The 12,621-nt window shown below is 37.0% G+C and overlaps 1 protein-coding gene across 15 annotated transcripts in view; it reads left to right on the top strand.

Annotated features, from left to right (window-relative positions):
* Window positions 1–12,621, top strand: part of MAP2 (microtubule associated protein 2) — a 263,519-nt gene that overhangs the window by 189,019 nt on the left and 61,879 nt on the right. For 14 of the 15 annotated variants that reach the window (XM_074364078.1, XM_074364076.1, XM_074364077.1 and 11 more), the window contains one exon: window positions 1,236–1,520. In XM_074364078.1, the coding sequence (XP_074220179.1) occupies window positions 1,259–1,520 (262 nt within the window). In that variant the 5' untranslated portion in view covers window positions 1,236–1,258. Of the gene's footprint in view, window positions 1–1,235; window positions 1,521–5,634; window positions 6,583–12,621 lie in introns of those variants that run through there. The other variant, XM_074364079.1, reaches the window with a different exon arrangement.

The following is a 12,621-nucleotide window of genomic DNA, read 5'->3' as shown; positions in this document are numbered from 1 at the left end:
CTAGTTCTTCCTGGTATGAACAGAAAATTAGAATAGGGACCTGAGGATAGCATCAAAATTCAGTAAAAAAGAAAAAAACCAGAGAGATGCTTGTTAGGAATCTGGTAAGAAAACTTACTTTCTTTAAAGCTTAATTTATTTGTAGTGTTACTAAGCAGAGCTTGGTAGCTAGAAGTAGATTTGTTTTAATACAATTTTGGTTTGCTTGTTTGAAGTTTTTGCTTGAGTTACTGTTTCTGAAAAAAGGAAAATATTCTTAGTTTCCATCATAGACCGTCATTGACTATGTCATCATCAGTGTGGAGACAATAGACCATCAGTGAAGATACATTTCTGGCAACAGCTTTTCAAAACTGAGTGACGTATCACCTCCTGTCAGCTACATCTCTAACTTTAGTGGCATCGGCATATAAGTGAAGGCCGGGCAGTATCGCTTGCTTAACGTGTACAGAACACCTACTCCATGATTTATTCAAACTTTACTATAATTTAAAGCCACTGAATATATGTTAGTGATCTAACTTAATTGACTTAATTGTGAAATAATACTGTAAGTTATGACATAAGCCTAAAGTTATAATTTTTGTTTTCCACAGAAGATTTACACTAAGAGAAAATGCCATTCCCTTTAAATCTATAGATAAAGTTTGGGAAAGTTTGCTGAACAATTAAGCCAAAACTATCTTTCTTTTAATACACAGTATCCAGATAACATATCTACCTCTGGTTTGAATTGAACATCTTAGAAACTGGAAGGGATAATATATTGGCTGTTGTCTTTTCTAGGTTTCAGAGAGTTGTAAGTTAAGAGTACTTGGAGTAATTCTCTGTAATCCAGCATTTCCCCTCAGTCAGTCTTTCCCCCACCATTTTCTATCCAGTGTTCTCATACTACAGATTTTCTCTATACTAGAGAATTCTGTTGCTGTAGAGTCAACGTTATATGTCAGTGAAAGTTAGCTCAGATATGTTTTTAAAGGCCAAACACGAGTTTAAAACAAAAAGAATACATGTGAACTGATAGTGAGCTTATACTAAAAGAATAGATATTTCAGAAAAGATCTATAAAAACCAAGGTGTTCACAATGGCTACCTCTTGATAGTAAAAGTATTGAACATATTTTTTGGACCATAGCTAACCACTGAGTTTGTAACTTTTCTCTATCTTAGTGCTGCTAATACCAGATAAGTTCTCCCCAGAGTGATGGCTGCCATTTTTCCTCTTCCAACCCCAGGAGAGGTCACAGGGCATTGAAGAATGGCAGATGATCGGAAAGATGAAGCAAAGGCGCCTCACTGGACCTCAGCTCAACTAACAGAGGCATCTGCACACCCACACCCACCTGAGATCAAGGATCAAGGTGGGGCAGGGGAAGGACTTGTCAGAAGCGCCAATGGATTCCCGTACAGGGAGGATGAAGAGGGCGCCTTTGGAGAACATGAGTCACAGGGCACCTACTCAGATACCAAAGAAAATGGGATCAACGGAGAGCTGACCTCAGCTGACAGAGAAACAGCAGGTAACTACAGGTTCTGTTGCCAGTGCTTGTTTTGTGCTTTTGAAGTCTGTTTAAGTGAAAGTGAATTAATTTACAGCCCTGATCTTCTTTCCCTACTGGTAGAACTGAAATTCTAGTCGGTCAGGGGAAATAGACACCAAAAGAAGAGAAGAATTGTGGGAATTAGCCTGACACTCCGCCAAATTAGTTGTATTCTCAATCTCATCTCCCTAGTTTTTACCACTTAAATTTTAGTAGACAAATGGCTCAGTGTATGTGTGTTTTGCTAGTAGCCATCAGCATTTTAACTCACTGAAAGAAAACTTCACAGTTTCTTATTGATTCCCTTGAGTGGTATTGGACTTAAATCTGATTGATTCCTCAGAAACGTGTTTATTTTCTAGGGCGGAAAGGAATATAGGATCCATCTCCCCAACTTTAAGAAGAGAAAAAAAGAAAAGAAAACAAACACACATAGAGACACAGGAACCATTTCATACTTCCTCAGATAGCTTTTTAAGAACTAATATACAGATGCTTGAAGAACAAAATATAATTTAATCTTAAGTACTTCCTTTCAAAGTGTAATCTCTACCAATAGTCCTCTTTACTGTTGATAATATTGTCATTAATGGCATAGGGAAACACTAGCCTGCCCTATAATATTCTTCTCCATTCTTTTCCTTTTTTCTGTGATTCAGAATTTAATGCATTTGAACACAGGAACTTGCAGACATGCTACTCAAAAAGGAGAAGAAAGGCGATGCCCCCTTATCATCCTTTACTTATTCAAAGATCTGTGTTTTTACACTCAATTAGTTACCAACGCTTATCTACTCTACACTCAGTTCAAAAAATATATTTAAATTTTAATGGGGAAATAGGAAAGGTATTTCAAAGGAGGAAAAATTACATAAGTACATAATGTGATTTTTTTTTTAATCTATTCATTCAGCAAACTACTGTTGCACATTTTCTGCATGCATGCTGTGTTAGTTTCTGTGCTGGGGCATGTGCAAGACATAGTCTCTGAACTTCATGGAGCAACTGATCTAGTAGCAGACGTGAGACCTGTGCATAGAAGTAATTCAAACACAAAATACAGTGTGTTAAGTGCCAAACAGAAAGGCAGAATTGAAGAGGGATTGTTTCCAAAAAAAGTTTCCATATTGTGCAGAGTAGCGTCTTGAGGTGCCACAGCACACGCACAGGAGTGTGGCAGGAGGGTTTCAAATACTCAGAGGAAACAGTGATACTCATTGGCTGTCAAATACTGTGTGAACTTTACTTCAGGATAGTTTAGTTTCAACATTAGATCGCACCACATTTCTTTTCAGGATGTCCTATCTTTGTGAAGCTGGTTTTTGGCAGTTGCAGTGATAAAAAGCAAATACCCTGCAGAAAGAAATTTATGTGGAATAGGAAAAAGAGGGTGACAGAGTCCAATCTTATTCAAGAATCTGAAATGCTGTGCAGTGCCCAACAGACACATATATCCCATTAGGATAGAGTACATAAAGTGAATGACTCAAGAAATCATGTCTTTAATAATAACAATATTATTAATTATTATCCATGGTGGTGGTGGTGTCAACATGGACCACAAGGGCACTCTTGATCAAGGAATATTTTTCTTCAGCCGAGTGTGATATAGTTTGAAGAGGGTGGGACTTGGGTGTCAGGAGGACTAACTAGGAAAGTGTTGACGGGACTGAGGCATAAAGAGTTGAGGACGTGTTGAAACAAAATGGTTGTGGGAAGGAAGGAGATAATGTGACAGACCAGGATTTTTCTCATCATTATATCCAGCAGCACTTGACATTATGCCTCAAGGACTCAATAAATGTGTGTTGAATGAGTGGTTGAATGAATGCATGCAAAAAGAAAAAACAGTTCTTTTCAAATTAATGGTGAAAGCAATTGAAAGGTCTCATTTTGTCTCTTGAACTCTCACCAGTTGCCTCTCACTGACTATTACGGAGGCTTGTGATATACTCGAGGGAAAAATCACTGCAACGTACTTGGTCAAGCAATAGAGAACCAACATCACTCACTATTTCATTTTTTCAATGGTCTTAATTAAGTATTTAAGAGCATCAGAAAAATCTGTTTGCCAGGTCAGTGTGTCCTCGCCAGCTTGAGAAAGTAACATAAATTAAAAAGAGACTAACAGATGTTTCTTTTAAATTATGGGTTCGGGACCATCCAGACATAATTTCTGATTCAGCTTAACATATATCAAATGAATTTTACATTACCTTTGGAAGACGAATTACATAAGTTTTATATGTTTGTTAAGAGTGACAAAAGTTGTAAACAGCGAGCTGTGGGTTACCAGAATGATGTTTTTCAGTCCAAACTCTGATGTGATTTTAAACCAGTCTCCCTCCAGAAATAATAGGCCAAGTATTGAATCCATCAATTATCCACATGTGGAAAGTGGTAGGAGAGGAAGAATGTAAAATATTATCTCCTCATACCTACAGAGGATGTTTCAGTGATAAGTTAATGTGCAATTAAACTTCTCTCCAAAGTTTAGCTTAATAAAATAATAAATCGTATCACTGATGGTGTATATGTAACTGTTCCGCAAATTACAAACAAAAATCATCCCCAGGAAAAAGAAATGTTCTCAAATCTCAGGTATGGTCTTTAAAAATGCTATCCTTTGTTGATAGAAGTCACTGATACAAGCTGGCATTGTATTTTGAGGTGATTGTTTTAAAGAGGACCAGGCCATGTACTAGCCCACTCATATCATTCCATATGATCTATTGGGATATTGCAATTTCCCCTGTAACAGATATTTCTCAGGACATTGTTAACATGAAACATTTCTCAGTGACATCAGGTCCTCGGCTATGTTATAGTGTCCAGGCCATTGCCAGCTGAATCCAAAGATCTTTCTTCTATTTTCCTTCTTTTCTGTAGTCTTCTCTTCATTTTTAGAAATGTCTTTTCCTTAAAGTTACCTATTTTTATTAATCTCTATAAACAATATCACATAATTAATGAATCGCAATCATCACATCTCCCTCCAACTTCATCTCTTCATCCGAGTGGGCTTTCTTCAACCAAAGGTCTACTTCATTCTCTCTCATTTAGGCTTTTCACCTTCATTTCTGGGCCATAATAATTTTTTGTTTTTAAAAATGCAAGCCTACAGTCAGCTTAACTTTGATCTTATGCACTGGGACAGTGGCGGGGAGACAGGGGAGAGGGTAGGTGTTGGGCAGGACATTCTGGAAGGAAATAACACTTTGAATTACATTTCTTTATAGCTTACCCTTCTAGATTTTGTCTCTTTCCTTGTAATTTAAAGCTAATCCATAGAAAAGCAGATAGAATTATATGCTCACCTATTATAGCATAACTGTTTTACTTTAAGGATTTTCCTTTCATTTACTTATTAAAGGGCCCTTTTTAGAAGCCATGACACAGAAGCCTAAAAAAAGAAATGAGGAACCATTGAGAAATCAGGCCACTTTGGAAAGTTATTATTACTGATAAGTGAATAAAACATAAGACTAAAGTAGCCATTTTAAAATTGGTTTGCAAACATGAATAAATAATTATAAAGGCTCGCAATAAACCCTTTCTCTCTTTCCCATCCACTTATCTTTATTTGCTCAAGCAAGAGGAATGTATGTTGGTCCACACAGAGTTTCAACTCTGAGCAAAAATTAGAAGCCTCATCTCTTTAGTTTCTTATTCGTGGGTGGGGCCCAGAGTCACACTACAATTTATATCAAGGTAACATCAAGAAAACTGGAAGGACGTTATCTTGTAGGACGACTTGTAGGAAAGTCCTCCTCTTTCCAAGTCTAGTGACCTGTCCAAGACCACGTGGCTACTCAGCCCCTCTCTGTAGCCCAGTGCCCTTTCCACTGCTGTGCACTGTCCGATTCAGAGCCGCACAGCCAGCTGCAGCGGTTCTCAGTCACAGCCACCAAAGACAGTTCTTCCACTGCAGAACCATCACATCCACACACCTCTAAGCATGGCAGAAAATCAGGCCTTTCTTCCCAGTTTTCAGAATAAATCCAGATAGAAAGGAGGCAATTCTGAGAAGTTAATAGATGTCAAAACTTTGAAGTATTTAAACTCATGCTTTCGTGATTTTGACTATTCTAAGGTACAGTGCTTTAAGTACCAGTAGGACACACCAGTCACGGTAGAAAGTGCCGTCATGATCGTCAAAAGCCAGCACAGCTATCTCTTTGAGTGAATGTAAAGGTTAAAGGGCACTTCCTCAGTAACCGCCCCTTGACTTCCCTGGGCTGCTCTGTTTCCCCAGCATTTCCGGGGATTCTTTCCTGGCAGGTCCAAGCGGTAAGATCTATAAAAGGTCTTCTGCGTTATCCATGGTCCCTTTTAGAGCCTTGCCTGCCCTTCCTCATCCCCTTGACTCAAGCAGCCAAGTGATAAATATACTCATATAGCTAAGTTTATTGTTGCCGGAATTGTAAACTTAAGCTTGAAAACAGACAATGGAGGAAAAGGTTGTCATCGCTCACAAGCAAAAATCTGAATATACCTTTGAAAGCTTCTATGCTTTCCCTTTTCAATCTTAGAAAATTCAAACCTGCCTTTCCTTACCTCCTTGTTCCCCTCTGCCTCCTGCCTCCATTCCCAGATTTGAGATTTACTGGTAGGAGTCATCATTCCATTTAAGCTATGGCATGTTGTATATAATATACAGGAATGTACGCAGAGCCAAATAGGACAGAACTATTTCTCCTGGGAAACGACTGAGCCATCCACACCACCCCCCAAGGCAAATAAACAAGCTGGCCTAACAATGCAAGAGGTTGCAGATTTTCCTTTCCTTGTTGCCATGCCAACCACTCATTGCTCGAGCTGCCATTTCCCTGAGCTCCACAGAGAGAGGAGAGTTATTTAGCATTCAGGGTGGATCTGCAGAAAAGCACACGGCCTCACTGTGAAGTGTCTGGGTCTGGCGGCGCCGATGGATGAGGAGAGAAAATGGGGATCTTTTCAGTGTTTTCCTTCGAAAGGTTAGGCATCTGGGGCTAGAAAGAGTGAAGAAGACCAGGATTGACAGAAAAGGCCATTCCGTGAGGTTCGTATGTGTCACGTTTGCTTTGTCCTCTGTGGTTTCTCTACCATTTGAAACAGTTTTGGGGTATTAGCTTCAATCATGTGTGGCTTGTCTTACCGGTAAATAGAAGGACCTGAATCTAACTGGGGGCTGGCCTACGTGGACATCATAATACAGAACTGCCTCTCTTACTCTCGGTGAGATGTGAGCTTGTTTATAGCAGGCATTGCTAACTAGAGCTTATAATCTTATACAAATTGGAGGAAAAGACAGGCACCAGACACAATTGTTTGTTTAAATGTGCAGTTATAGGATAATTCTTCCTATAAAAATCTACCTCGTATCTATCTTTGCTCTTCAGCCAGAGTCCTAGAGTTGAGATGAGATTGTCTTAAGCCGGTAATTTTGAATCAAAATTTAAGGAAAATTATAAGGAGTTCTCTCAACTCCTTTTAATTAAACCCAGTGACTCAACAAATAAAATATGATTTTATTCCTCTGAATTTTAACTACCTACAAACACTTCAAGTTGTGAAGAGCAAGGTTCTTATCTAACACAATATAATTTGATGTTTAAAAATTAAGATTAATTTGCATACGCATGTACTTCCATGTATGTTCCTCCAGAAAATTCCTCCCGTACACTTGTAAAAATATTCTTGTTTCTTTATTGTCTTGTTTTGCGTTAAATGCCAGAATCACATCACAAATGCTAAAGAAAAGAAAGTATTTTATCATTCTCTTTGGTCCACTGACACTTTTTGAAGAATTACTGGGTTGAATTTGAATCTTAATCAGCACAACAGATTTCAGCTAAGAGCAATTCAGACCTACTTGTAAAAATTGTGTCTCACTGGTGTCTAGATGTAAGTATAATTTAATACTATTGTATTTTTTACTTGATCCTTTCCCCTAATTCTGTATTTTCTAAGACGTTATCAAATGTTTAATTTGCTGTCATGTTGTGTTATCATATTTTCCTTCTAATGTATCACAATTATTTGAGGGTTTTAAAATCTCCACTTAGAAAAGAATTCTAGACAGTTCATAACATCTTTTTATTTGTAGTGGGTAGATGACAATAATCAGTCATGGAAGCAAGTCTTCCTGGATTCGTTTTTGGACCATCTAAGCCTGTCTTTTGGTTAGGATTACGCACGGCCTTTATCTGTCCCTTGTTCAATTTCTAAGAATTCTCTCCTCCCAAAAGAGAAAAGACCAAAAAAAATTTTTAATAGTAATTTGGAACAAATTAATCACCCAAATATCTAGAGAATATATTTATCATCAATCAATAATATATTTTGGGGTCAAGTGTGATGTATATATGAATTGATTATATTGCTTGTATATGCCAGAGAAAAATATCTGTCACTGTGTACCACATACCACCTTGAGGGTTGGCTTTAGGTCTGGTTTCATTGCTTGTGGGAGATTAGTAGACCAGGAAGTACCTAGGAGTCATCCCTCCTCCCTATTTCCTCCCCAAGCTGCTTGAGATGAACCGACTTTCCGCTTCAGTGTGTCAAGCCCTCTCGCTCCCTCACACTTCACTGCTCCTTAGCACATTACATCAAGCGCTGCTTTGACTGTCAGGGGAGTCTGGAAATTCATACCCGGAGCAGATGAACAGAACAACTGGTGCTGCATTGCAAACCTGGTCGTTTAAGCATGATCCGACTTGGCATCATGAGTCCCGAGGGGGAAAGGACACTGAACCACTGGCTGCCCGCTCACTGTGTGGCTCCCCTTGCAGAATGAGTCACCACCCAGCAACCCTCACAGAAAGTACAGCTCTAAACCCAGCCATGCTGATGAGCAGAGAATGAGGAAAGCATATGTCCTAAGCTCTTGTGGCAACTTTTAACAAATACGCAAATGCTAGGTGATTATTAGAACACGGAAATGAGAGTGCAGCGTCTGTCTGCTTTTACAGTTGATTTCAGCAATGCTCAAACTTTAGAAGACATTAGGCAAAACTGCACAATAAGGGGGCAATCAAGATTCAGAAAAATCGTGTATAATAGAGATGATTCAGTCTCAGCAGCCTGAAAATTAGACTCAATAATTTTTTCAGTCCAAATTTTCTATTTGGAAACACAGGTCAAGGCAGTGCCAGGATGTGAGCACCACTGATTCTTGCATAAGTGACCAGTGTGAATGGTCAGTCCTCTGATTGAACTGACAGTCTTCTCTTTTGCAAAACAAGTTAATTTGCCCAAGCAATCTGCTATGTTTTCATTCGCATGCAGCTTTGTGAAACAAGCGATGGAAAAGTATTTTGAAAGGATATATATAGCAGAAGAGATGATCAGAAATCCATGATCAAAGGTCCAGAGCTGATTCATTTTATTTTCTCAAATGAATCTTCCTCTTTCAAACATTCCCATGTCCCATGTTTATATCTTGCTAATAATGTTCGATTATATCGAACATTTTACTGAGGTTACCTGTTCCTTGTTTTAATCCCCATCACTAGGTGGTAAGTGTTTTGAGGTAGAAGTTGTACTTCATTCCTCTTCTTGTTCCTTCTGGTATATGAAGCAGTGTTTATGTTCTATAGTAGGTGCTAATAAACGTTTTTGAATTGAGATAAAGAAGAGAAAGAGTTAGTATCCATGTTCGGTTTTGAGAATGAAAATTACATAAACAAAATGTGGCTACAAAAATTATGCCACAGTGTAAGCAGTACATTTGTGGGAAAGACTATGTTAGAAAGGAACATTGAAACCAAAAAGGCAAACAGAAAAACAATGAACAGAGGCTAGATTCAAAGGAAAACTATAAAACTGTTGACTAGGACAGAAAGGAATTAAGTAGGAACTCTGAAATGCTATAGTTGAAAGCAGTGTCGTGGAAGGATACAGCAGATGGCTTCATGTATTCTGAAAATGAATGTGAAGTTTCAGTGTGAAGAAAATATATCTTTGACTTAAGATAGCAGTAAGACATCTGATTAGAAGTATTTTCTTGATGATGGAAATAACTGAACTGGGAAGAATATGAAAAATCAGGATAAATGACCTTTCTAAGGACGTCTATAGTCTAACAGCTAAGACATACATACACGGATATTGAACAACTTTTCATGCTCGTTCTTGCAAAATTGAGCCCAGTGTAATATTTGTTGGCCTCGATAGAAAATGAACTGAAATATCCTGCAAAGAGAAATGTACAATGCACATTCTTGTTGATCCTCTGGCTATAATGTAAGGATTGCCTCACTTCTGTAGGTCAGGAGCACACATAAATTTCCTTTCTGACAAATGGAAAAACTGAATCTTAAAGCAAATGGATGTTCTAAGTCATAGACTTAATTATTACCTCTTTCTTAAGGAAAATGCCAGTATTGTCTTGGAGAGATGTTACCCTGTTTTTGAAGGTCAACCTGAATAAAATATCACCAATGTCCTTTTATTCTCTACGTCATCTTTAAGTCTATAAAATGACTTGAAAATGATGAGTTCTTAGGTAGTAAACAGCATTTCCTGGTTGAATAACGGGAATATTTATTCATTAACTTTAGGAAAAAAAGTTTCAATTTCAATTAGATATATTTATCTAGGTTTGTTATTTAAAAAAAAGATAAGAGCTTTTCTTTTTGACATATTAAAACGAAAGATTCTCCCATTTACATTTTCTAATTCTAATCATTAATTATTTCATTATTTAAAAGACTTTATTCATCTCCAAGGAGAAAATAATAAAATAAAATAACAAGGAAAACAATAAAAACAACTCCAATTACTTTTATAAGCAATTTTTAAAACGAATCAATTCATTGGATACTTTTTCTTCCTGTTGCATTTTACATGTTACTATCCTTTATCTCAAAGCCCAAGTTTATTTTTCTCTTCCTTTAAAAATTAGGTATCAGTTGTTTTTCTGATTAGGTCGAAAAACCGAGATTTGTGACTAAAGCGTTGAAAAGATTGGAATAAACCAGCTCTCTTGCGAGCTTTTACCAGAACACAAAAGCTATATAGGGAAACCTACCTTTTCTCAAAAAAATTACACTTACTTAGCCTAAGTCACAAAGCATCTAAGATAGTTCCTCTAGGCCAGTTCTTACCTAATTCTTATGTCTTGATTGTAATAAAAAAAGAAACAGAATTGAGTTCGAAGCAAGTACACATGTCACTTTCCAGAGTCACATTCCAGGAAGTGAAGTTCAGTTGGGATAATAGTGATCTTTGTCCTCACGGAAATATCTGCCATCAGCCTAAGAAAAATTTAGTACTTGAAATGCATTGTGGGCCATCTTGAACTTGCACATACGATCTGAATGCAACATTGAAAACACTGCCCAGGAACTTGGCTGTTTTGGTGACACAGGTTTCCTTTTTAGCTGGATTTCATTGTTTACAGGTGAATTGAAGCTACTCTAGCTGATAATTCAGCATCTTAGGCCTGGAATCACCAGAGAAGGTTAATTTAATTTTTTTTTAAGTGAAGGAATAAAAACCTCCCAAATTACGTTCAATTTTTTAAAGTAAATTTTAAAAGAAAGAGCATTACTTTAATTCTAACTAGAAATGCTTGAATCTCCTGTGCTTAAGTAATGGTGTTTCAATTTTCCCTACGTTCTCTGATGCAACTGGATTTGAAAAAACTTATAAATACAAAATGCTTTTTCTTCACTAGGTCTGTAGAAAAATAAAAATTACCAAATATGCTTGCTAGAAAATATTTTGAAAAATCTATCTGATTAAAATGTTGAGATGTTTCTTTTATTTTATTCTATAAAATTTTGAGTACAGTGCTTCAACTAATAGAATGATTATATTAAAACTTTAAAACTGTACTTTTCTTCCTATGGCTTTTGATCACCTTGTTACTGTCAAACCAAATCATTCTCACCTTTCTGTTTCATGTTGCATTTCAGAATTATCCAAAAAAAAGTCGGGGGGAGCAGAAACCACAAAGTTCCCTGGTTTTATAAGAGTTTTTCCTTTACAGCAAACTTCTCTTTAGGAAAACAGACCCAAATACAAGCTTAAATAAAACATTTTTGAAAGGTGGAGGATCTCTGTAAAAGTTGGGAAGGAGTGATTGATAAACTAGTAGGGGGATGATAATGAATCACGAAAACCAAGCTATTTTCATTCATATTCTTAGAACCAAAAATTGGTCACCTCTTCATGATCAAGGCTACTATGTATGAAATATTGAAATTGTAAGTTCATTTTGAAGAAAAAAAGATAAAAGTCCTGACTTAGAAATGTTCTTTAAGTGTCAGGAAGAAAATAATATCTATTTTCATAGTAAATTGATTTTTCATTGCCATATTTTACTAAGAAAAATACAGGACCTTTTTATGAAACTTGATTTTCCATACCATCAGGAAACCCCATATATCTCTTCCATAGGATTGTGTTTTTCATGCCAAATGAAACTGTGTTTTTGAGCATAGTATAGCATATGATTATGGTAACGTCTGCCTATTGGGGAGGCTAAATAATGAAGTAAATAGAACTTGCCTTGAGCACCTTTCCATTTGCTTCCTGAATCCTGGTTCTTTGTTTTCTTCAGGTTGTCAGCAGTCACCAGCAGATACCTCATATGTTCAGGATCTGCAACCCCACTGCAAAGCCTAATTGCCTTTCCCCATGTCAGCCTGCCTACCCAGATAGCATCCATTCCTGCATTTTTTTTCCAGCTTTGCTGCTCCATCAAAATTGATCTACCTTTCTCTTTCTGCTGAGCTCCTGCAATAGAACAATCAGAGCTATTGCCATAATGAGTTACAGTTTTAAACTTCCTAAATATCATTTGCTTTCTGCTATAAAGCTTCAGTGTCTTCAAATAAAGAATGGGTACTTTGACAGATTTAAGTATGATATAGATGGCACTCACAATTTGCAGTTATGTCTTGAGGTGTGCTTGGTAACAACGAAACCCAGTACACAGAGAAGAGACATAGACTGAAATAAGTAAATAGCACTGAAGTAAAATCATTAATGTAAAATTTTATTTCAGCAAATCCCTAAGGGGTATTTTCTAAAATAGGATTTGTGTGTTATTTGCAAATTTCTGAAGATAAGAAATTACTTGCCCTTT

This window comes from Camelus bactrianus, chromosome 5 (genome assembly GCF_048773025.1).
Source record: "Camelus bactrianus isolate YW-2024 breed Bactrian camel chromosome 5, ASM4877302v1, whole genome shotgun sequence".
Classification (NCBI taxonomy): Eukaryota; Metazoa; Chordata; class Mammalia; order Artiodactyla; family Camelidae; genus Camelus; species Camelus bactrianus.
This window is presented reverse-complemented; position numbering and strand designations above follow the sequence as displayed.